Genomic DNA, 22,500 nt, shown 5'->3' with positions numbered 1-22,500 from the left:
GTTCTCTTGATTTTAAGATTAATTCCGTATTAACCATGCTTCACCGAGACTTTGCTTTATCCTCTAGTTGGCAAGCTTTCCACAATGAAATCACTTTCCTGCAAAAATGCTTTAATAGCAACTGTTTTCCCACCCACTTATTCTTTAAACACGTCTCCAAATTTTTAAATAACATTTTTGTTCCACGTCATCCTAGTTCCTAAATTGACTTTCTATTCCAGTCTTCCTTTCATTCACGATACGATCTTTTACAAACAACCCCAATCTCTAATATCCAGTCATCTCCCTGCCGTGAAAATCAAAATTATACCCACAAACCCACTGAATGTCGGTAGCCTTTTCAGCTTCAAAGACAGTTTGGATCCTTTAATGACCTCTTGTATTATTTATAAGACTTGTCCTCGATGTAATCGAGGAACCTATACTGGATCGACACATAGGTTACTTAAAGTCCGAATCGACAGCCATAGAGCTGTCAGCTATAGAACTGGCACTAAACTTTCAAATCCCGAATTTTCCAACATAAGGGATCATGCTAAGAAATGCAAACATTCTATTCAGTACAAAGACTTTAAGATTTGGGCAGAGCTTTTAATCATAAACTTTTAACAATTAATGAATCATTGTTTATTAAAAAACTGGTCCCCTCACTGAACACCCATGCCACGTCTACACCTCTTTATCTCTCGTGAACTGTTTACGTTTTTGGTCAGTCCTTCCTCTGCCTCCACACTCAACGGTTGGTCCTTATTCATATTTTTAGCTGTGTTTGTTTTAGTGTAACTTATATTGTGCGTTTTAATATTTGTCAATTAATTTTATTGTACTAATTAGGTATTATTACTTGTAGCTTGAAAATGATGCCTGCTGGTTGGCTTCGAAACGTTGCAACTGAACAAATATGACTTTCTTGACCTGTTGATGTACTTCCCCTGCCTTCATTGTATTGCTGGGTTTCGAGAAACCTCCGCAAAAAAAAAAAAAAAAAAATATATATATATATATATATATATATATATATATATATATATATATATATATATATATATACCAATATATATATGAATAAGTATATATATATATAAATTAGAATTTAAATTAGATTTATCCTTAATTTCTGTTTTTAATAGGAGGAATCACTGGCATTTTCTTGTTTTTTTTTAACTTTCTTTTTTAACAACCTTAAAACCAACGACCAAGTTTGGGTAAAGTTATATACTTTTTCTTTGTCTTACCTTATTTGCTTTAATATTTTAGTTGGCGAATTTCAAAAAATAATTTTATAAATGAGAGAGAGAGAGAGAGAGAGAGAGAGAGAGAGAGAGAGAGAGAGAGAACTCTTGTGGCCAAGATTCAAACGAGTAATCGTTTGTGCCAGAACCGGACTGACAGCCGGTAGTCTTTAGTGTTTGTGCAAGTCAAAATCATTCAGGCGGACTAAACTGCGTATCCTGCAAAATTTATCTCCTGACAGTTGCAGTTTATAAGTCATTAGTCTTTAGAATATCAAGAATATCTGGATATTATCACTTGTCAGCTGTTTTTAACTTTTTTAAGTTTTCTGTAAAAGCAAACAACCGAGATGGCTATTTTTTTGTCCGTCCGCACTTTTTCTGTCCGCCCTCAGATCTTAAAAACTACTGAGGCTAGAGGGCTGCAAACTGGTATGTTGATCATCCACCCTCTAACATTTAACATACTAAATTGCAGCCCTCTAGCCTCAGTAGTTTTTATTTTATTTAAGGTTAAAGTTAGCCATAATCGTGCGTCCGGCACCGCAACAACACAGGCCACCACGGCCGGCTGAGAGTTTCATACAGCATTATACGCTGTTCAGGAAACCCGATTGCGCCGAAGAAACTTCGGCGCAATTATTACGTGTTTTATATACGGTGTAAGGTCTTATAAGTAGTGGTAATGGAATGAACTACTCAATCCTTCCTCTCGAAAAGTGACGCATTAAACGATTCAGGTAAAACACAGGAGAGTAAAAGATTCGTGACCTATTTCACTTGACCTCTTACTTAGAAAAGTTAAAAAATGGCTGGTGAAAGTTGTTGGAATATCCTTACAACAGGACAGTGACAGATTAGACAAAATAATTTACGCACTATTCCATTAAGAAAGTAAATCGACAGATTTGGCATTAAAAAACTCGTCTTACACAGATCAAGGCCGCGACGTCTCCGTGGGAAAAACAACGCTCAACTTTAATATATTCTGGAATATGATAACTGCAAGAAAATGGAACAAAAGAAAATACAATAAAACAAAAGAAAATAGACCTAGAAAATATACCAGCTTCCACCATAAAGACGAAGATTTTAAAAACTAATCAAATAAAAGGAAAAAAACTCTAGGTAGCTCGCAATCCTACATAAGTACTCGAATAAAGCAGCTGGAGAAAAAATGATCAAACGAAAGAGGAAAAATGTATAAAAGTAACGGTCCCAAAGGCGCCAGCACAAATCTACCTGATGGACTGGAAGTAGATGACGCCTGCTCACTGCAATCACTATGATTGTGCGTCCATTCAGCATGTGCGACAAATAGGAAGTTACTTTTCAATTGAAAATTAACATCTTGAGTCCATGTTTTACAATTTTATCTGGCAATTATATTTCCCACACTGAAAAACACACTTACTCTTTATATACGGGAACTCTGTAGATATTTCAATGGATGTTAACCCTGGTTGGTGGAAAAATGGAAGCCGTTAGTTCGTATAAGTATCTGGAAGTAAATGAAACTGATAACGGTAGATTGAGAGACGATATAAGGAAAGCACAGCACTGGACCAATAGGAGTGTCTATGGAGGCCAAGCCTGGAATGTATGAAGAGATTGTTGAGCCAGTCCTCCTTTATGGAAGAGAAACGTGTACGTTAAATGCGAATGAAAGAGAAAATGGGTGAATCAGCAAAAATGAATTATTTACCAAAAATACGTAAGAAGGCTAATATACACACATATATATACACAGACACACACACACACACACACACACACACACATATATATATATATATATATATATATATATATATATATATATATATATATATATATATGTAACCTCAATAAACATACATACATAGACACACCCATACACACACACATATATGTGTATATATATATATGTATATATATGTGCATATATATATATATATATATATATATATATATATATATATATATATATATATATATATATATATATATATATGTTACCTCAATAACCACGCATCCGTCAAAGATGATTACAACCCCACATTCGTCGTGATGCTGCCAGTACATTTTTTCCTTCACGTGTGTAATCACCTTACGGTGGGAAATCCAATTACCCTAAGAATAGACCTATTTTTCCAACTCCAAAAGGAAGTCATCGCATAAAGGTTTCTCATCATGTATAGTGACAGCAACGGCCGTCCAGATAAAGCTAAAAACAGATAGATGGATGCTTAAACGTGGATGAAAAATATGTGGTAAAAATATAAGAGCCACTCTTCACAGAAATATGCTTGATAGTAAACAAGTTTCTTGTTATATGCATTTAGCATTATTACATGCTTAATATATAAAATTGCTCATGTTTCCTCACTTTATTATTAAGTGTTGTTGATGTATTTTTAAGGTTTAATCCCCCATCTTGTGTTTATGTTTGTTTAAATATCTAATGCCATGACTGGTTGCGGCATTATCTTGCACCATATGTCATGACTACAGATTGTTGAATACTTCAAGTTTGTTGAAAGTTATTCCAGCTCGTTTAAAAACCTATCACTTTACCTATCATTTTTCCCGGACGGCAAACTTTTTTAAAGCGACTGGTGTAGTGAACGTGATTTTTGTGCAATATTTCATAACACTTCTCAATTTCCGCTCCATCTGATGAAGCGCCCTTTGTTATATAAAACAATATTAGCAACGTCAGAATTGTCTTTTCCCTGGACTAACCTTACTAACGCATGCAAAGATACGTCCGTTACATAGGTTTATAATTACAGTGCAAATATATATATATATATATATATATATATATATATATATATATATATATATATATATATATATATATATACATACATACATATGCACATACATACATATATTACATACATACATATGCACATACATACATATATATGTATAAAAATATATATACTGTATATATGTATACACAGGCAACAATGTCCGATTTAATTCTTCTAAAATTCTATCAAGTATGTAAAATAATGTTTTCAATTCTTTTCTAAAGAAACCCTTAAAATATACGGAAAGTAAATAAACAAGTAATAAAATACATACTGTACATGCCAATGGAAAGCAACCCAAACGCTGACGCCCCTGCATTTGTTTGAAATAAGCAACATAAACGGCACCATGAACTGTGCAACCCACAATGCGAACTTTTTATACGATTTTATACATTTTAAGAAAGTAGAAATGTAAGAAAAGAAACAAATTTAAATCAACAAGAAGAACATGTAGAAATACAGAAACGAAAAGAGCAGAGTTAATCGGAACTGAAATGATGACTTGAGCAAAAGAAGAAAATAAACAAGGTTCGGGCAAGAGGACTCGCCTTCCGAGAGGAGGTCAACAATCTAAGAAGAAGAAAGCAGTAAAAATAGAAGAGACAGCAATCACAGCGGAAAAAAGAACGGGCGAAAACAGCCGGAGAAAAGGGCGCAGAAGCGCGCGCCTTACCTTCCAAGAAGAAGAGCGTCGTGTGGTTGTTGAGGCTCTCCATGAGTGGCTGCATGGTCTCCAGGGTGAGCGTCTCCAGGACGTTGGCACGGATGTCAAGGTGATTAATGTTGGGCGCAGGCTTGAACACTTCCGAACCTATGGACAACAGCTTGTTGTCCTGTGCAGGGGGTGGGGTGAGGGCAGGGGAGGAGAGAAGGAGACGCGTCATTGTCAAGACTTTGATGATGCACTACTGTCATCTATCTATGCCGGTATGTCTTACTCATCTCACTTCAAAAGCATTAACTATGTCACTCTGGATATTTATTTTGAGTTACATATATGCAGCTTGAATAGTTCGCATGGGGCGTGCATACTTATACTGAATTGTTTTGGACTTTCATATGTTTTGCTCTACTTTCATCTCGCAAACTGTAAAGGGTGTTTAAATACCCTTGACTCTTCAAAACTTTACTTCAGTACGGTTACAACAGTATTAATTACATCACACTGACGTTATTTCTAAAACCATCACCTTTAAAGATCAATACTCAGTTTCACTAACTGCATTAGGTATCTCATGTTACACATTGCATTAAAAGATAATTTACGTTTCTAAAACAGATAAAACAGTGAAAATTATAAATTTTCCTTTTTCTATAATATATACATACATCAATTCATATATATATATATATATATATATATATATATATATATATATATATATATATATACATATATATATATATATATATATTTATATATATATTATATACATATAAATATATTATATATATACACATATATACACACTTATATATATATACATATATATGCGAATGCATTTACCTCCTTTGTGTCTAAAAGTCAAATGTTATAGTATTCAATTACGTGTGTCCAAAGTATGTCAAAACACAGTCATTCCAAGTATATTACCTGAAAGTTCAGTCTCTCCAGATTGCTCAGCCCAACGAAGCCTTTAGGAGAGATGTATTTGAGGGAATTCTCCTGTAGGTCCAAAATGCGAAGGGAATTTAAATCCTGGAAGGTCAGATCGCCAATGACCTCGATTCGATTCTTGTGGAGGTCTAGGCGCTCGAGAGAACGAAGCCCCTTGAATGTGTCTGGAGTAATCACCTGCAGCGGATCCAAATAAGACAAGTGTTTACCGTAATTGTCCAAACATGAAAGATCCTAATCAAATTAAAACTGTGGGGAAATAATCAGCTTTGAAAATAAGACCTACATTTAACAGCTTACAAGTATATTGCGACAGGTGCCCATCAGTTTCACAATATAGAAGAGCTCGATCAATTTAATACCAAGTAATACATTAGTTTTAAAGTATGAGAGGGGTTCATTACTTCCATACCAAGACGAGTTTTCTGCATTATTAAAAATACTAGATAATGGATAATTTAAATTACAAAACTAGAAAAAAAACGTATAAGATAACTCTTAGCATGGCCCACCTGAATCTGGTTGGAGAAGAGTTCCAGTTCAACCAGATTGTGGAGTCCCTGGAAAGCTCGGTCGTGGACAATTGTGATGTTGTTTCTATCCATGTAGAGCTTGGTCAACCTTGGCAGGTCGACGAAGACGTGACGGTTGACCTCGGTAATGTGATTCTCCCCAAGGGACAGGGTGTCGAGAGCCGGCAAGTGGGTGAAGGAGTTCCGAGCCAGGAACAAGATGGAATTCCTTGACAGGGAGACTTTCGTCAGCGTGGTTGAATTGGCGAAGCTGTATGGATGGACGGACTTGAAGGTCGCGTACTGGACCTGGGAAGACAGGGGAAATGACGACGCACTGTTAAGAAAACTGGTAGATCAAGAGAAAATTGAGAATTACATATAAATATGGAATTTACCCTGGCCGGTATTTAACCTGGGAAGATGTAAAGACACGTAACATAACATAAATGGATCAGTGAAAAATGATAATTTCATATGTACTACAGAACTTATCCAGTCCAGTGTGGGATGTGGAAAGAGAAGAAATAATATTGCTAACTAAAAAAGACTCATGGAAAATGAAGAATTCTATATTAATACAAAAATTATCTAGGCAAGTGTTTGATCTGGAAAGTGGAAAATGAAGACAAACTTACAAAACATCCACAGGACAATGAAAAATTAAAAATTTCATGTAAATATGATTATTTTCCAGGCCAGTGTTAGGATGAAGATTCTGAAGAATTTCATATGACTGTCGCACTTGTCCAGACAAGTTTTGGACCTGAGCAGCATCTAGATGGCTCTTTGTTTAAATGCGAAGAAGTCGAGCAAAAATTAAGACAATTAACGTCTGTGTAATGTTAATGCAGAGGCCAATGATACTGACTAGCCCAGGCCTGTTAAAAAAAAAAAAAGAAAAAAAAAAAAGAAAAGCAGGGAACTGAAAGAGTGGGTTTTGAACCGAAGGGACGTGAAGAAGGGAGAGGAGGACCGAAACAAAACAGTCGAATACTTTATGATCGAATATACATTTACAGACACAAAGATAAATAGATATCAAATACGTAAACAACTCAAAACAGTTATATGCTCTTTGTATTGAGAATCTTTTAAACTGCTGAGCTATTTACATACTTTATTACTTTATGCAGGGCGTAGCAAAACTATAAAATGGGTTTGGAATGATAAATATAAGGAATAATTAGCCCATAAAGTCAATAAATATCAAAGTTATTGAAAGCGTTCTCTCTTCTTCATGACGTTGTCAAGAACTGACATGTTTGGGAAACTTTAACATTTGTGTCCTTGTTTTTTTCCTCCAAATGTTTAGCTTTCAATCTTCTCGTCATAACTATTGCGTATTGTTTTGTTTGAATATTGTTTTCGTTCTCGGGAAGCCGCATGTACGCAAAATTGCACATAGCACGGAGTCATGAATAAGGGCAAGCTGAAGTGCGTATTAAAATGATCATCTGGACATTCCCAAGAAGAGTTATATAAGAAATCGAAATGAGAAACGAGAAGGACGTTGAAAAAACAAGTAATAGTCTGATATGGTTTGAATGATATCGTTCAAAAATCAGCAAATACGCTGGGGATAAGTAATACCACTGGACTTCTGATAAAGGAAAAAAAAAATAAATATAGAAGAATAAAGATATGTAGTCTGTGCTGACATAAAATTTGTCGTACTAAGATGTGGCTATTTTTTTACGTATTTAACTCATTCTATTTATATAGCCTGTTCGACTAATTGAAATAACTAGGGTGGATGGAAGGCTGGTACTTGGGACTCAACCCCTCTAGCAAGTGAGAAGATAGTTGGTGTATGAGTTGAAATTACAACCTTATACTGAAACAGACAATAACCAGACAGACTCCAATATAGCTCAGTACAGGGAGGACTACAGCTATATTCAGTATTCATCGCCTTTCATAGAAATTTACTACAATGATCAGATGACATGGACAAAATTCTCCATTGAGAGAGGAAGACACTTTGTTGTATTCTTCGAAACACGAAAATTCCATAAAATTTCAAGTAGTCTTTGTGTGAAAGGTGCAAACCTAAATACATAAACTGCACGCAAAGTCTTCGACAATGATGCATGCAAATAAGCACAGCGTTTAAGCTAAACGACATCAATAGAGTCTCCAATGAATTTTCTTGCTTTCCATTGCGAACACAACAATATCAACGGATAAACATGAGTTAGTGGTCCTGGGACAACGACTCACACACGGTAAGCTACCAAGTGCTGCAAGCCCCGTGATAACGCCCACTGAGATGAATACGAGAGGCCAGCATAAGGTTCCCTCGAAAATCTCCCGCGTATTTTTCCCGCCAAAAAGCTTCCTCTCGCCATCTGATAACGAGATCTTCCTTGGATGAGGGTTGGATGAAAAGGCCCTTTGAGAAATCTTAGCCGAAAGAAACCTTAAGAAAGACCATAATACGGCGGAGATAACTTCATTCATAGATAATAATATTTCTCGTCAATTTTTCCATTACGACCAGACGAATGATTCCGGGAATACATAACTGGGCTTCTCCCGCACCTATAGTGAGAGGCGTTTCACTGATAATAAGGGCCAAAATGAAACGAGGGAAAGTTTGGGAAAAGGAGCGCCCATACGGAATTGATTCCGCCTGACGTCGTTAGCAATTCATTCCTCGGCTCCTACGTACGACAAAGAAGATGATGCACTAGAGATGAAGCAATCTCGGCCCAAGATTCAAAAAAAAAAAACAAAAAAAAACCGAATGTTGCAGAAATTGACCAGATTACGATGAGAAAACTCTCAAGCAGAAAAGACCATTATTCAAAGACATGATGGAAAGAGCAAGAACCGTCTAAATGGAAATTTGTCTGTTCTTTGCAACATTCAATTATTTGACTGCTTCCGAAGCTAAATTATTAGAGAAAAATACATAAACAAATGAAAAATACAAGAAATGTACAATGTCTGAATTAATGTTGAAGGAAAAAGAATGCTTATTTTCAAATGATGTCTAATGGAAGCATGATCCATTGGCAAAGACTTACATTATGGGAAAAATTAATCTTGAAGATAAATCACCATGAATAGTCTCGAGAGAAACGTAGCAAGGGCAGTCAATTGCAGCATAACATACACTTCAACAGCATATCTTTCAGCAAAACTCAGTGCCAAATTTCAATCAAAAGTAAAAATACTCCCAGGACTAAGGATGTAGAACACTTCTTTTAGTAAGAAATAGGTGGTTCTGACGATTCTTTTTTGGATAAGGGAACAAGCTGAAAAATATTTGTCTAAAAATATGATTGAAACCTGGTCACATTGAAGTGATTTACAGAAATATAATTATTGCCATTCGTTTCTTCTTCCAACCAGAGTTCGGAAGGCCAGCGGGGGAAAATTCACTTAGTTTTCAAATCAAATTTTAAAAGTATTTCTGAGGAAATCTTTTCCAAAAGTATTTCGGAAATTATGACACTGAAAATTCACTGTACGATAGTTGTATTGCCAAAAGTTTTGATTTTCTTGCAGACAGCTTTTTAAACATTTAGCTTATAAGCAAATTCTTCAATATGAAAGAGAATAGTGTATGTCGATTGCAAATAAAAATAAAAAAAAGATGAAGCTGATTTAAAGTATAATTTGATTAGCGTTTAAGGATAAGCAGGGTTCAAAGGGTGCGAAAGTAGATACGACGTTGTGGGAAATACGTAAGTATAGGAGGAAAATAAAAAGTGAATCGGCACGTTCTGAGATGGCATGATTGCACTAGGAGGAGGAAAGACAATTCGTACAGCTTTTCTAGGGCGAGCAATTCTGGGTCCGCTTCTGCTAAGCATCCTGATTAGATATAGAAATCAGCCTGAGCGTAATAACCTGTAAAGGTGTGAATATGGCAGTGATTCAGTGCCTGCTGTCTTGTTTTCCTATAAGGCCACCTTCAGCAGAAATGGTTTACATATTTATATTTATATATACATATGTTATAAATATATATCTATATATATATATATATATATATATATATATATATATATATATATATATATATATATATATATATATATATATGGGAATGGAAATGAAGAAATGGGGACTGACTCACCACAGGACCGAACCCCGGTCTTTCGAGTGAGAGTCCAGGGCGTTAGAAATATGGCCACGAGTGTGTGTGTGTATGTGAGTATATTTAAATTGCTGGTGTGATATATACGGTTAGCGACACATGTAAACGTGTATCCATTCAGACCTGCAGAGAGAGAGAGAGAGAGAGAGAGAGAGAGAGAGAGAGAGAGAGAGAAGATTATCTGTCCTCACCTCAAACATTTCCAGGTTGGGCAGGTGGTGGAAGGCGACCGTGGGGATGGTGGCGAGGGTACCGTCTGGTCGGAGGTGCAGCGTCAACCTCTTGATTTTCGTCTGTGACATGAAGCCTTCCCAGATGTACTGGTGTTCGCCAGTGTCATTGAAGATCCAACAGTTGCCCTCTTCGGCCTGTAAAGAAACGACCAAATAAATGACAATGAGATCGAGACGGACTGCTGGTTTGCCATGGAGAACTGAACCAAGTACGTTCTTATTGTACCGGAACCAAAATTTGCAGTTGGTTTATTTGTTCGTTATGCTGTTATTTTTGGTATAAGAAATGAGCTGACGAGGTTCTTGAAAGCTACCAGGCGTATATATAACTTTTAATTTACACTTTTGTATTAAATTACAACACACAACTATGGATTCTGTGTCACCACTGTATATTCACGTTATGTGGAGTCTTCATGTAATGATAAAAAAATAATATGAAAAGTATTCAGGTGACTATATAAAATCACCAATCAAAATACCCCGGTCCCAAAAAGTCCTAATGTTTGTTGGGGTGAGATGTCGCAAAGCACAGCAACGTGGAAGTCTGGTCCTAATGGCAATGGAATACAACAAAGCCCTGGCATAATAATAATAATAATAATAATAATAATAATAATAATAATAGATGAACTATAAGGTTCAAGTTCACAGTCTGAGCAAAAGACCCATTAAGTGAAATTGGTAGTTCTATTTTCTTCTTGTTAGATAAGCCTTTTTCTATTATCTGGTTACATGTACATTTTTACAAATGAACTATTTACACAATACTACCCTTAGCCTACTATAGCTCCTGCTTTTTCAGTCCAGTGACCTCTGTTTATATAACTTCCAAACCCTGATCTCGTCCGCGGTCAGTTGTTTGTCTTCACGGGGTCCTCCTCTGGATCCTGGGGTCCTCGATAACCCTTTGCCTCGTTTCAACCTGGTAATGTTCAGTAAGCCTTCGCTTGAGTTCCTAAAGCTGCCCTACGCAATTTTTCCCTCTGACCAGATCTAATATATCTGATCATTTATAAGTTACTTGTTGATGCCGCCAAATTGTTCCCGCCATTGTGGGTAGCTCGCTTACAAGTAGCCTACCCCTACGTTTAATCTGCGTTTTGGTGACATCATTCTATATACTAAGGGTACTTGCACGCTAAAGTAAGAAATTTTACAAACACACCTTGGAAGCTTATCACACAGAAATATCATAAACAGGTTGGAAACAAGTCAAGGACCGTAAGTGGAGAACGAGCCTTTCATAATCGTATGAAGCACAGGTTAGGGCTGAGGCTGCCAGTAGTACAGTAGTTGACTTAATATCCAGCCAGTTGACGAAGTGTGATATGAGGTGCTGAGGAACGTTTACAGTATAAGTTTTGCTGTGGTGCGGGCGCACGCTAAATTGGTCTCTTCGAAAATCTTCCTATGGTTTTTATCATTACAATGTTTATCTAAAACATTATTTCTGTCTCGTATTTTGACTGCTCTTCGCGGTTCCCTTTTACACCCTCCCAGATTTTCTCCCATTACGGTCACACGCCCATTACAGAATTATATAAACTCCCGCACAGTTTTTCTTTATTACGTTTGCTTTTAATTCTGTATATTTTCTTCTAACTGTATTACTAAAATGAAAGGTATTACCATTATTTTTTTTTATTTTACTAGTGCTTTCTTTTACTTTTTTGTCACAGTAGCTTTTATGGCTTTACCCTCTTTACTCTATTTGCTTTGTTCCTGGCTTTCTTAATCCTTCTTCTTTGAACCAGTAAGGGTAAGCAAGTTTCATAAAACTATTTGGAGCGTATATATATAATAATAATAATAATAATAATAAGTAAATCTAACAAACATGAACAAGTATATTTAGGTTCTATGAACTGGTGCTTCTGAAACTGTATAATTGCCCACTGACAGAACTTAATGGATTACTCGGACTATCGTCATCAACGAACAATTGCAACTTCAGCACTGAGTGGGCGTGGCATACGAGCTGAGACACAGACCCTAGCGCAGCGGTTCTCAACCTTTTTTTGGCCCATGCGCCCTTTCACCGTAAGCCAGAATGTCATCGGCCCCCCCCCCCACAACTTTCCAATTGTCTGCCTCACAAAGTGCATTCCAAATAATATTCATATATATATTGCTTAAGATCCTTATTTCCTTCCTGATTAGTACACAACCTTTACATATATAGATTAATTTTATGGTGTAGTTTTACACATTTAATAGCGACTGAACATGCAGATGGATATTAAGACTTGGATATTAAAACTTAAATAAAAGGGGTCACAATTCCCCTGAAACTGAAATCCCCTGGTTAAGAACCGCTGCCTTAGCGAGTCTACAGATATTTATGTTCAGCCACTTAATTAAGTGATGCAATATCCCAAGTGTATAAGTAGCATGCAAGCATGCACTTTATCTAAATGTCTCTAAAGGGCTAGTGAAATTACAACAACCTAATGGATTCCTTAGAGGAATTTATTTCTGTTGATAGAAATTCATTTCTCGGTATAATGTGGTTCGGATTCCACAATAAGCTGTAGGTCCCGTTGCTAGGTAACCAATTGGTTCTTAGCCACTTAAAATAAGTCTAATCCTTCGGGCCAGCCCTAGGAGAGCTGTTAATCAACTCAGTGGTCTGGTTAAACTTAGGTATGCTTAATACTTAACAGAACTATACTGGCAATTCACCAGGATTCTATGAACTACGTGAAAGACGAAAAAATTAATGAAGAAAAACATCACATTATCAATATCAAGAGAAGAAAGCAAGCATAAAGAGAACGAATGAAAGTAAAGAAAAGCATAAGTCGTTCTGTATCTTTACATAATGTTAAGTATTCTCTGAGCAATTACCAAAAGAGAAAGGTAAACAAATTTAATTCCTTATCGTCAACGTTTTTCATTTAAGAAGACGTCAAGATATAAAACTGGGATTGGCACTACGTGAACAGAGTGATCTACTAGTCAACAGATTTAAGTGAGATCGATGTATCTGAAAAACATTTAGGATGAATATGTTATGTTAGGCTGTTCTGCCTTGGTTCAGTTAGTGACTTGGATAACGAGAGAGAGAGAGAGAGAGAGAGAGAGAGAGAGAGAGAGAGAGAGAGAGAGAGAGAGAGAATGAGAGAGAATGAGATACAAGTTGATTATGACATTGATCTTATAACAGATGTGGAAGGAGGTTATGACCCTATCTGCCCTATCTGCCCTTGTATAATAGGATATATATATATATATATATATATATATATATATATATATATATATATATATATATATATATATATATATATATATATATATATATATATATATATATCAGTTTTGGTAATCCGTTCTTTCCATAAGCAAGAATTAACTTATGCTTAATTTATTAAAAAACACCTTTCGGTAGCCTACTACCTGGAAGAGGTAAAGATTTTAGCTCAGCGCGGCGGTCTGGCTGAACTACCTAATAATATAATAACAATAACAATATTAATTTAACCAATAAGTCGTTTCCAATTATAAGTCGTAGCTTCAGAAATCACAAAGCAGTGGTCACTTCTACGTTCTCCCCTCGCAGCGTCAACCGCTGCACTGACTGCATAAAAAGGCTCATCAGTAGCACTAAACACATTGTGCTACTCAACCTAAATGTCGCATACACATTTGTGATTCCTGCATACTAAAATTCTCCCATTCCATCGCATATAGTCAATACTTTTCCCAGTTTCGTCTCCTTCATTATGACAGCAATCTCGAATTATACGCACTGCACATGATCTTCCGATCCCCAATCCTCTCCAAGTGACAAATCACCTCAAAACACCATGATCCATCTCCCCACCTCGCCACCTTTACCACAGCTTCGTCCTATCTCGACATTTCTCCCCTCCATCCATTTTTATTTCCTATACACTACGCAAACAATTCATCTCAGCAATTTCCATCTTTCCAACTGCATTCAACAGCGACAATTCGCATACACAAAGGTTTAACCCAAGAGTCCTTTCAAGCCTCTCTCTCTTTCTCAATCTCTCTCTATCTCTCTCTCTCTCTCTCTCTCTCTCACACATACACACACACACACACACATACATATATATATATATGTGTGTGTGTGTGTGTGTGTGTGTGTGTGTGTGTGTGTGTGTGTGTATTCCGAGAGAGAGAGAGAGAGAGAGAGAGAGAGAGAGAGAGAGAGAGAGAGAGAGAGAGAGAGAGAGATAAAACAAATGGAATTTTGGGTAAGTTTTCGGAAAGAACGATTTTGTTAGGCCTGCCGACCCCACTGATTGTTTTTCGTAGCTGTTGGGAGTCGATTTCTGGCCCCGGAATGCCTTTAACCACTCCGTTAGCCAAGCAGTAATTGTCATTCTAACTCCGCCATAAAAGAAATTTCCCAAAGATTTTCCATTGTTGCGTTTGCCTTTCCTTTACTGATATTCGCTTTGTATTTGGACGCTCGGTCTACAGATATTCGCTCTCTCTCAATTTGCTCTTTTATTGTTCGGTGTTTCCGGATTTCAGCAGAATCGTCCGTTGGGAAACACTTTTTCCCTCTCCAATTTTTTTGCTTCCTTTAGTCGCTGTCATTTTTCATTTCTGTATGTTTCCAGTAGAAGTAGCAGCGATATTTCTGATACAAAATGAATATTTTTATAGATTAAATCTACATGAACTTGATAAACGTCAACTGTATATATTCCATGTTATTTCTGTCTTTGCTTCGCCTACGATTATTAGACTTAGAATTGAACTAGTCGCGCGTCTCAAAGCAAGCAAGGTTAAATCTCTACGGGGAACACACTTCCAGTTTAGACGGCTTTTGGTATATGAGCGGCGCTTGCATAATTTCCCTCGATTCCCGTAACAGATCGCCAAGAGAATTGCAGTTCACTGTTTTTAAATATGCAACTTACTCAGTCCGACTTTGGTCTAAGTGCAAAGAGTCCTTTTCCTAACACAGGTTTAGTACCTGTGATATAATGCAAGAAAGGGTCAACCCAAATTCTAAAATCGAAAGCCTGTGAAAAATTCATGTAACTTGGCTTACTCTTCTTTGTTAGTATTACAAACTGCGCTCTATGGCTTGATTTAAATATCCTCAGTTATTATCATTACTGTTTTTCAACTCATCCTGATGTTTGCTGCGTGTTTGCCGTTACTGAGGTCATTCCTGATGTTTTTATCAACATTAAATAAAAAAATATGGATGAGAGAGAGAGAGAGAGAGAGAGAGAGAGAGAGAGAGAGAGAGAGAGAGAGAGAGAGAGAGAGAGAAGACATGGAAAAACGTGTTTAATGGAGGAAATTTGACATTGTATAGTGCTAGACAGAGTTCTTTTATAGAGAGGAAATCTAACAAATATATATCCTTTCTTTTCACAGTGACAAACAAGATTATTAAAAGTCTAAGATTTTTACATGCATTTATTTAACTTGACTTCTGCGTCTGTCTCTCTATCTGTTTGGGTCAAATCTTATAACTCAATTTTCGACCTGTTCCCTTCGTCCGGTGGACTTGAAATTTTGTATGATTACTCAGTCCCGGTGACAATACAACCTTACATGATCAGTAGGTCAGCAGTGACCTCTAGTGACCCTACAGTGACCTCTCCCAGTATCTCAGGATTTGTGTGAAACTCTTCGGAGTTGTTACAACTTTGGCCCGGTAGAATCCATCTTCTATATAACCCCTCCCCTTCCCCTCCCCTCTCCCAGCACACGATTATGTGTTAATTTAGCTGTGTCTTCCCCTCCCCTCCCCTTACCTCTTCCCTCCCCATCCCTCTTCCATTCCCTTCCCCCACTCATCCCCCTTCCCTCGCCCCTTCCCCTCCCCTTCCCCTTCCAAAGCACACGATCAAGTGTTAATTCAACTGTGTCCTCCCCTCCCATTCCCTCTTCCATCCCCCTCCCCTTCCCTCCCCTCTCCCTTCCCCATCCCCTCCCCTTCCGGAGTACATGATCAAGTGTGAATTTAGTGGTGTCCTCCCCTTCCCTCTTCCATCCCCCTCCCTCCCTTCCCCCTTCCCTTTCCTCTCCTACTCCTTCCTCCTCCACCCCCTTCCTCTCCTCTTTCCCCTCCATCCCCTTCCCGTTTTCCTCCCTCCCCCTCCCCTTCCCTCTCCCTCCCCTAACCTTCCATCTTCCCTCCCCCTTCTCCTCCCATTCCCCTCCACCTCCCCTTCCCCTTCTCTCCTCTTCCATCCCCTCCCCTTCTCCCTTCCCCCTTGGATTCTTTTCTCTGCTTTCCTCAAAAAACTCTTTGATGTGCACGACATTTGTGCTTATTCATGCCTAACCGTAAATAAAACCAATTAAAAAACAAATATTAAAACACCCTTTTATTTCAAAATGCACCAAAAAGTGTAAAATATCAATTTCGTTAGCTACAATGGTAAATCGGTTACAATTTCTGTTAAAACTAAAAAGTATAAAATAAAAAATAAAAAATAAAACATTTAAACATGCTTTTATTAAAATGCACTAAAAAGCAGAAAATATTTTTTTGAGACCATGATTTTCTTTCAATTAATCATATTTACAAAAAAAAAAAAAAAAAAAAGCGCGGGCCACAAACACAGAAGGAGACGCTACAAGAAATAAAAAAAAAATAGATTTCTTTTCTCGTAGCATTTCCTTTCATGTTTGGCGGCCACGCTTTTATTTTTGTAGACATGATTAATTGTAAGAAAATTCTGGTGTGTCTTAAAATATTTTTTTTTAGTGCATTTTAATAACAGCATGTTTTAAATTTGTTTTTTTATACCTTTTTATTAATGATCGTATACGAAACACAAATATATTAAGTAATACAATAGCATGCATGTGACATACATACTGTCCATACATACACATATACATATACATATACGTACATACATGCATGCCTATATATATATATATATATATATATATATATATATATATATATATATATATATATATATATATATATATATATATATATATATATATATATATATAAACTTATAAGATTAAGCCATTTACATAAATCTAAAACGAAAATGTAGTCCTACAGTTTAAAACGCATTGTGTATTCGTGTATCTAATTATATTTTCTAGGAATAATTTCTCCTGCCAACACCTTCCAATGGGGACTTCCACCCGGGGGTACTGTAAATGAAGATTACCCTGGTCCGAGCAACGCCACAGGACCAAGACGATAGGGTAAGGGTATATCCGTCCCTGGACAGCCTTTCTCGCCTCTGGCTCGATTATAAATTACAGTATGCAGAATAACTATACTCTAGCTAGACGGCAGTCCAGATGTCGGGTTTACTACACGTAAAATACATTCCCAGTTCTCTCTTATATTACCATTTGATTCGATAATTCGTGTACACCGGTGGCATCATAAAACACATGAAAAAACAATAAAACCTCCTGTCACAGAAATAAATAGAAAACTAAAAAGAAGAGGAGACAAAAGCAACACTCCAGCTACCTCTCAGAACAGAAAATAAAGCAACAGAAGAGCGAGTAAAGGTAGAAAAATAAAAATGGAGATGGAAAAAGAGTTTCCCTGCGGACGATTCTTCTGAAATCCGGAAACACCGAACAATAAAAGAGCAAATTGAGAGAGAGCGAATATCTGCAGACCGAGCGTCCAAATACAAAGCGAATATCAGTAAAGGAAAGGCAAACGCAACAATGGAAAATCTTTGGGAAATTTCTTTTATGGCAGAGTTTGAATGACAATTACTGCTTTGCTAACGGAGTGGTTAAAAGCATTTCGGGGCCAGAAATCGACTCCCAACAGCTACGAAAAACAATCAGTGGGGTCGGCAGGCCTAAAAAAAAAAAAATCTTTTTATAAACTTGAGCAAAAATACCATTTATTCTATCATTTTCTGCTCTGTAAAATTCACATGGTACATTAAGGCGATGATACTACATATACATGTATTAAGTCTTTGGACGAACTATGTGCTGGCCTGTCAGAAGTACATCTGGGGCAGGTGCATTGGTGTTGACAGTGGAGGTTTCCACAGTTAGATACAGCGGGTATCTGACGCATTCATTTGTGCTTTTTGATCATGGCCTAAGTGCATAGAGACAGTGTGACAGATGGATAAAAGCATTGTGACCAGCCCGAGAAGAACCCTAAAAGAGTTCAGAGGTCTGGTTAAACAAATCATTTATAACTAACTAACCTTCAAACATCGAACAGGCGTCGTCACGCTTCCGAGGAGTTATTAAGTGAGTGCACACATATGAGCACTCACTTAACAGCTTCCGAGGAGTTATTAAGGGAGTGCGCATATGTGTGCACTCTCCAATGGTATATTATGAGAGGAACAGACAACAGCTAGGGACTTCGATTTGGCGGCTGGGTATGATTTGCTTGCTGTGCAGTGTTAATGGATAAGAACCGCCACTGTGAAGATACATTATTTGCGGCCATGGAAAGAATTCTGTGTTCGCCTTGTGAGGACGAATGTTTTGGAAGTGGTGTTCTTTACATACTCTATGACATTTATTTTGGTCTAGAATGATTATAACCTTTTTATTTTATCTGATGACCTGGATGTTAGCCACTAGTATTGGTTGGTCTAGAATAATTAATTCGATGGATTGTGTGTCGGGATTTCCTCTAGTTATGATTTCCATTTATATGGGATGTGAATCACTCCATTTCGTGACTGTAGCTTTTGCTGAATTACTTTCGTTAAATTTACGAATAAAGTCTAGTTCTGTATCTCAGTGTTGAATTCCAGTAGGCCTTTGCTTGAGGACAGATTCAATGAGAGGAGTCGACGGGAGAGAAGGAATGTGCTGACCCAACGCCGGGCTGTCGCTACCCTAGAGTCTTAGGGATGTAAGATAATATGATGCTGTTCTTAAAACAGATGCCGTAAGAGATTATGACCCTAATTGACCTTGTGCAGGGTCATAACACATTATATAATGTTTAAAAAAATTAGACACACACACGAACGCACATGCATACACGCACACACACACCCATACATACATACATACACACACATATACATAAATTTGCGTGTGTGTATACTAATCTTTTTACATAACTACTACTGCCATCACCTTAAAGATGAGACAGTTGATGATGGTTCCATTATTACTTCTTATTACTGTACGATAAAAAAAATCAGATATTGAATAACATCCATTACCTCATTCCTAACAAGTAAAAAATGGGCCGAAGCTTATTCGGCGCAATCGAGTTTCCTGTACAGCGTATAATGATGTATGAAACTCTCGATACGCTGCAGTATGAAGCTCTTAGCCACGACCTGGCAGTGCTCAGTTGCTCCCCAGATGCGGTCAAGTGCAGATGCGTCGGCGGCTTGCACCACTAGCAGTGCCAGACGCACGATTCATGACTAACCTTAACCTTGAATAAAATAAAAACTACTGAGGCTAGCGGGCTGCAATTTGATATGTTTGATGATTGAAGGTTGTGGGGAGATGATCAGCATACCAATTTGCAGCCCTCTGGCCTCAGTAAGTTTTAAGACCTGAGGGCGGACAGAAAAAGTACAGACGGACAGACAAAGCCATCTCAATGCTTTTCTTTTACAGAAAACTAAATCTGGGAGCAACGTATCCATCAACGATAACGGAAATTAAGATCCAGACTTCTTAACAAGTATTGATCCTCTAGTGTCAAATAAAATTATGGCTTTCTACCTTCCGTAAGTTAACGCCAGCATAATGGATAATACGTAATGGAAAATACTTCTGATTGTGAAAGATATTTGTTCTAATTTTTTTTTTATAACAGGTATAGAGATTTTACTGTAAAGTCAATGCAATAAATCTAGGATTAATTCAATGAAATCTATGTAGCACAATAAATCTTATGAAAAATACGGACATCAACGTAAGAGAAAAAAATTCATATTAATGGATGTAGAATAAATTTAAAACCTATGAAGAACAAGCTCATTATCATGATGTCATATATATGTAAAACAAATCATTTATCATTTATCTTTAGAAAAATAAATACAAAGCACATTTATTTATTTTAAATTCGTTCTTCGCGAGGCAAAATTTTATGTATTATTACCTAAGAATTCATTCAGTATAATGCAGCATATCAGGACTAAATGCAGACATACGAGTATATGTTGAGTAGAATACGAGTAAAAATAAATTTGATGTATTTCGCATCCCGAATTAAGAATGCTCATCACTTATATGCAAACAGACATATTCCACAATGACTGAAAAATATGAGTTTACATAATATAACTTGAAGGACTAAACAGTGATGTGCTAAGTAACAAATAACAATTTATGTAATTCTTAACACATAATAAAGAAGGAATAGCGTAACGATGTGTCATTACAAACTTAAAAAAAAAAGCTATTTCCTCTTGTTCATATGACGACCTTTTTGGGGGAGGGTTTACGTATTTCTAATCTATATTATTGGAATCTTTTTAAAATCTGTACATATTTTGGCATTATGTAACTTTCATATTTTCGCATTATGCAAGTTTCTGAACAATTACATGAGTCTATAGTTATTATCATTATTGTCTCTTCCAAGAAATAAGAATGAAGTTACGTTTTTAGCCCAGTTATCTCTTAGTTCGTGCGGTTTTGGTGTATGAGTGTGTGTGTTTGTTTGTTTGTTTGTTTGTAGGGTTATGAAAAAGACTGTGTATGGAACGATCCGAATAGTTCGTGCGGTTTTGGTGTATGAGTGTGTGTGTTTGTTTGTTTGTTTGTAGGGTTATGAAAAAGACTGTGTATGGAACGATCCGAATAGTTCGTGCGGTTTTGGTGTATGAGTGTGTGTGTTTGTTTGTTTGTTTGTAGGGTTATGAAAAAGACTGTGTATGGAACGATCCGAATAATTTACCGAATATGACTCAGCAAGATTTTTGGGAGAGGTAGGACAAACGAGAGATTTAACATAAACTCTAAAGAAATAATTAGCGCATTTCACATCGTGCTTAATGACCATCGCTAAGGGTAAGTCTTTGGTTTGTGTTAGTGGATCTCTTGAAAGACTGCATATCTAAAGTGTTTTTCGGGCGTTCCTTCACACATATTTCGGGTGTCAGATGATAGTCGATCCCCACCATGAAAGTTGAAGGATACCGAGCCCTTAAGCGCAAGACAAGGATTACGGCCCAGAGCTGTATAAGATACACATTAACACCGAATGTAAGTCCCAAGTAGGACGCGGCGCCCTAGGCTAGGTCACGATGTATCCATGAAAATTCCACTGCCATATATTTTGTGTTTGTTAACAGAATTAGGCAAAAAAAAAAAAAAAAAACTGCGTAGTTTTTATGAGAATGAAACAAAGGCGACGAAACGGGTGATTAGAGTCAGGGGGAAAAAAGTTAAAGTATATCTTAGGAACTGAGCAACTTATTAGATTTATTTTTACGTGGCTAAGAACCAATTGGTTACCTAGCAACGGGACCTACAGCTTATTGTGGAATCCGAACCACATTATAGCGAGAAATGAATTTCTATCACCAGAAACAAATTCCTCTTGTTCTTCACTGGCTGGTCGGAGAGTCGAACTCGCGACCAACAGAGTGGTAGCCGAGAACGGAACCCGCTCACCCAGCGAGAAACTACTTTTGGTGAGTGGTGTGGAATGCTCAGCCTTGGGGTAGGTTTGTAGTCTTTGAATTTTTGTTGTTGTTATTATTATTATTATCATTATTATTATTATTATTATTATTATTATTATTATTATTATTATTATTATTATTATTATTAATGCCGAAGGTTCTATTTACTTGTACTATCTAAAATAGTCGGTTCTTTCTAAAAACAAACATGTCTTTATTTTTGGATGTAGGATAGTGTTTTATAGAAGCTGCTTTCAAACTTTCATTATTTGCACAACAGTCCTGCATGGGACTGAATATTAGCTTCCGTATCAGAGTGAAAAAGCCTATCCTCACAAGACTGTCGAATCTTGGATATGGCAGTGAAATAGCAATGTATCGGGCAATAGAGTTCCATTTGCAAAATATTTA

At 36.8% G+C, this 22,500-nt stretch overlaps 1 protein-coding gene across 1 annotated transcript in view; it reads right to left on the bottom strand.

The window, feature by feature from the left end:
- LOC136831103 (connectin-like) overlaps positions 1 to 22,500 on the bottom strand; it is a 509,620-nt gene that overhangs the window by 470,565 nt on the left and 16,555 nt on the right. Inside the window, 4 exon segments of the mRNA XM_067091056.1 lie at positions 4,710 to 4,869; positions 5,631 to 5,831; positions 6,167 to 6,475; positions 10,469 to 10,645. Coding sequence (XP_066947157.1) covers positions 4,710 to 4,869; positions 5,631 to 5,831; positions 6,167 to 6,475; positions 10,469 to 10,645 — 847 coding nt within the window.

The sequence above is a fragment of the Macrobrachium rosenbergii genome, chromosome 48 (genome assembly GCF_040412425.1).
Source record: "Macrobrachium rosenbergii isolate ZJJX-2024 chromosome 48, ASM4041242v1, whole genome shotgun sequence".
NCBI classification, from domain to species: Eukaryota; Metazoa; Arthropoda; class Malacostraca; order Decapoda; family Palaemonidae; genus Macrobrachium; species Macrobrachium rosenbergii.
This window is presented reverse-complemented; position numbering and strand designations above follow the sequence as displayed.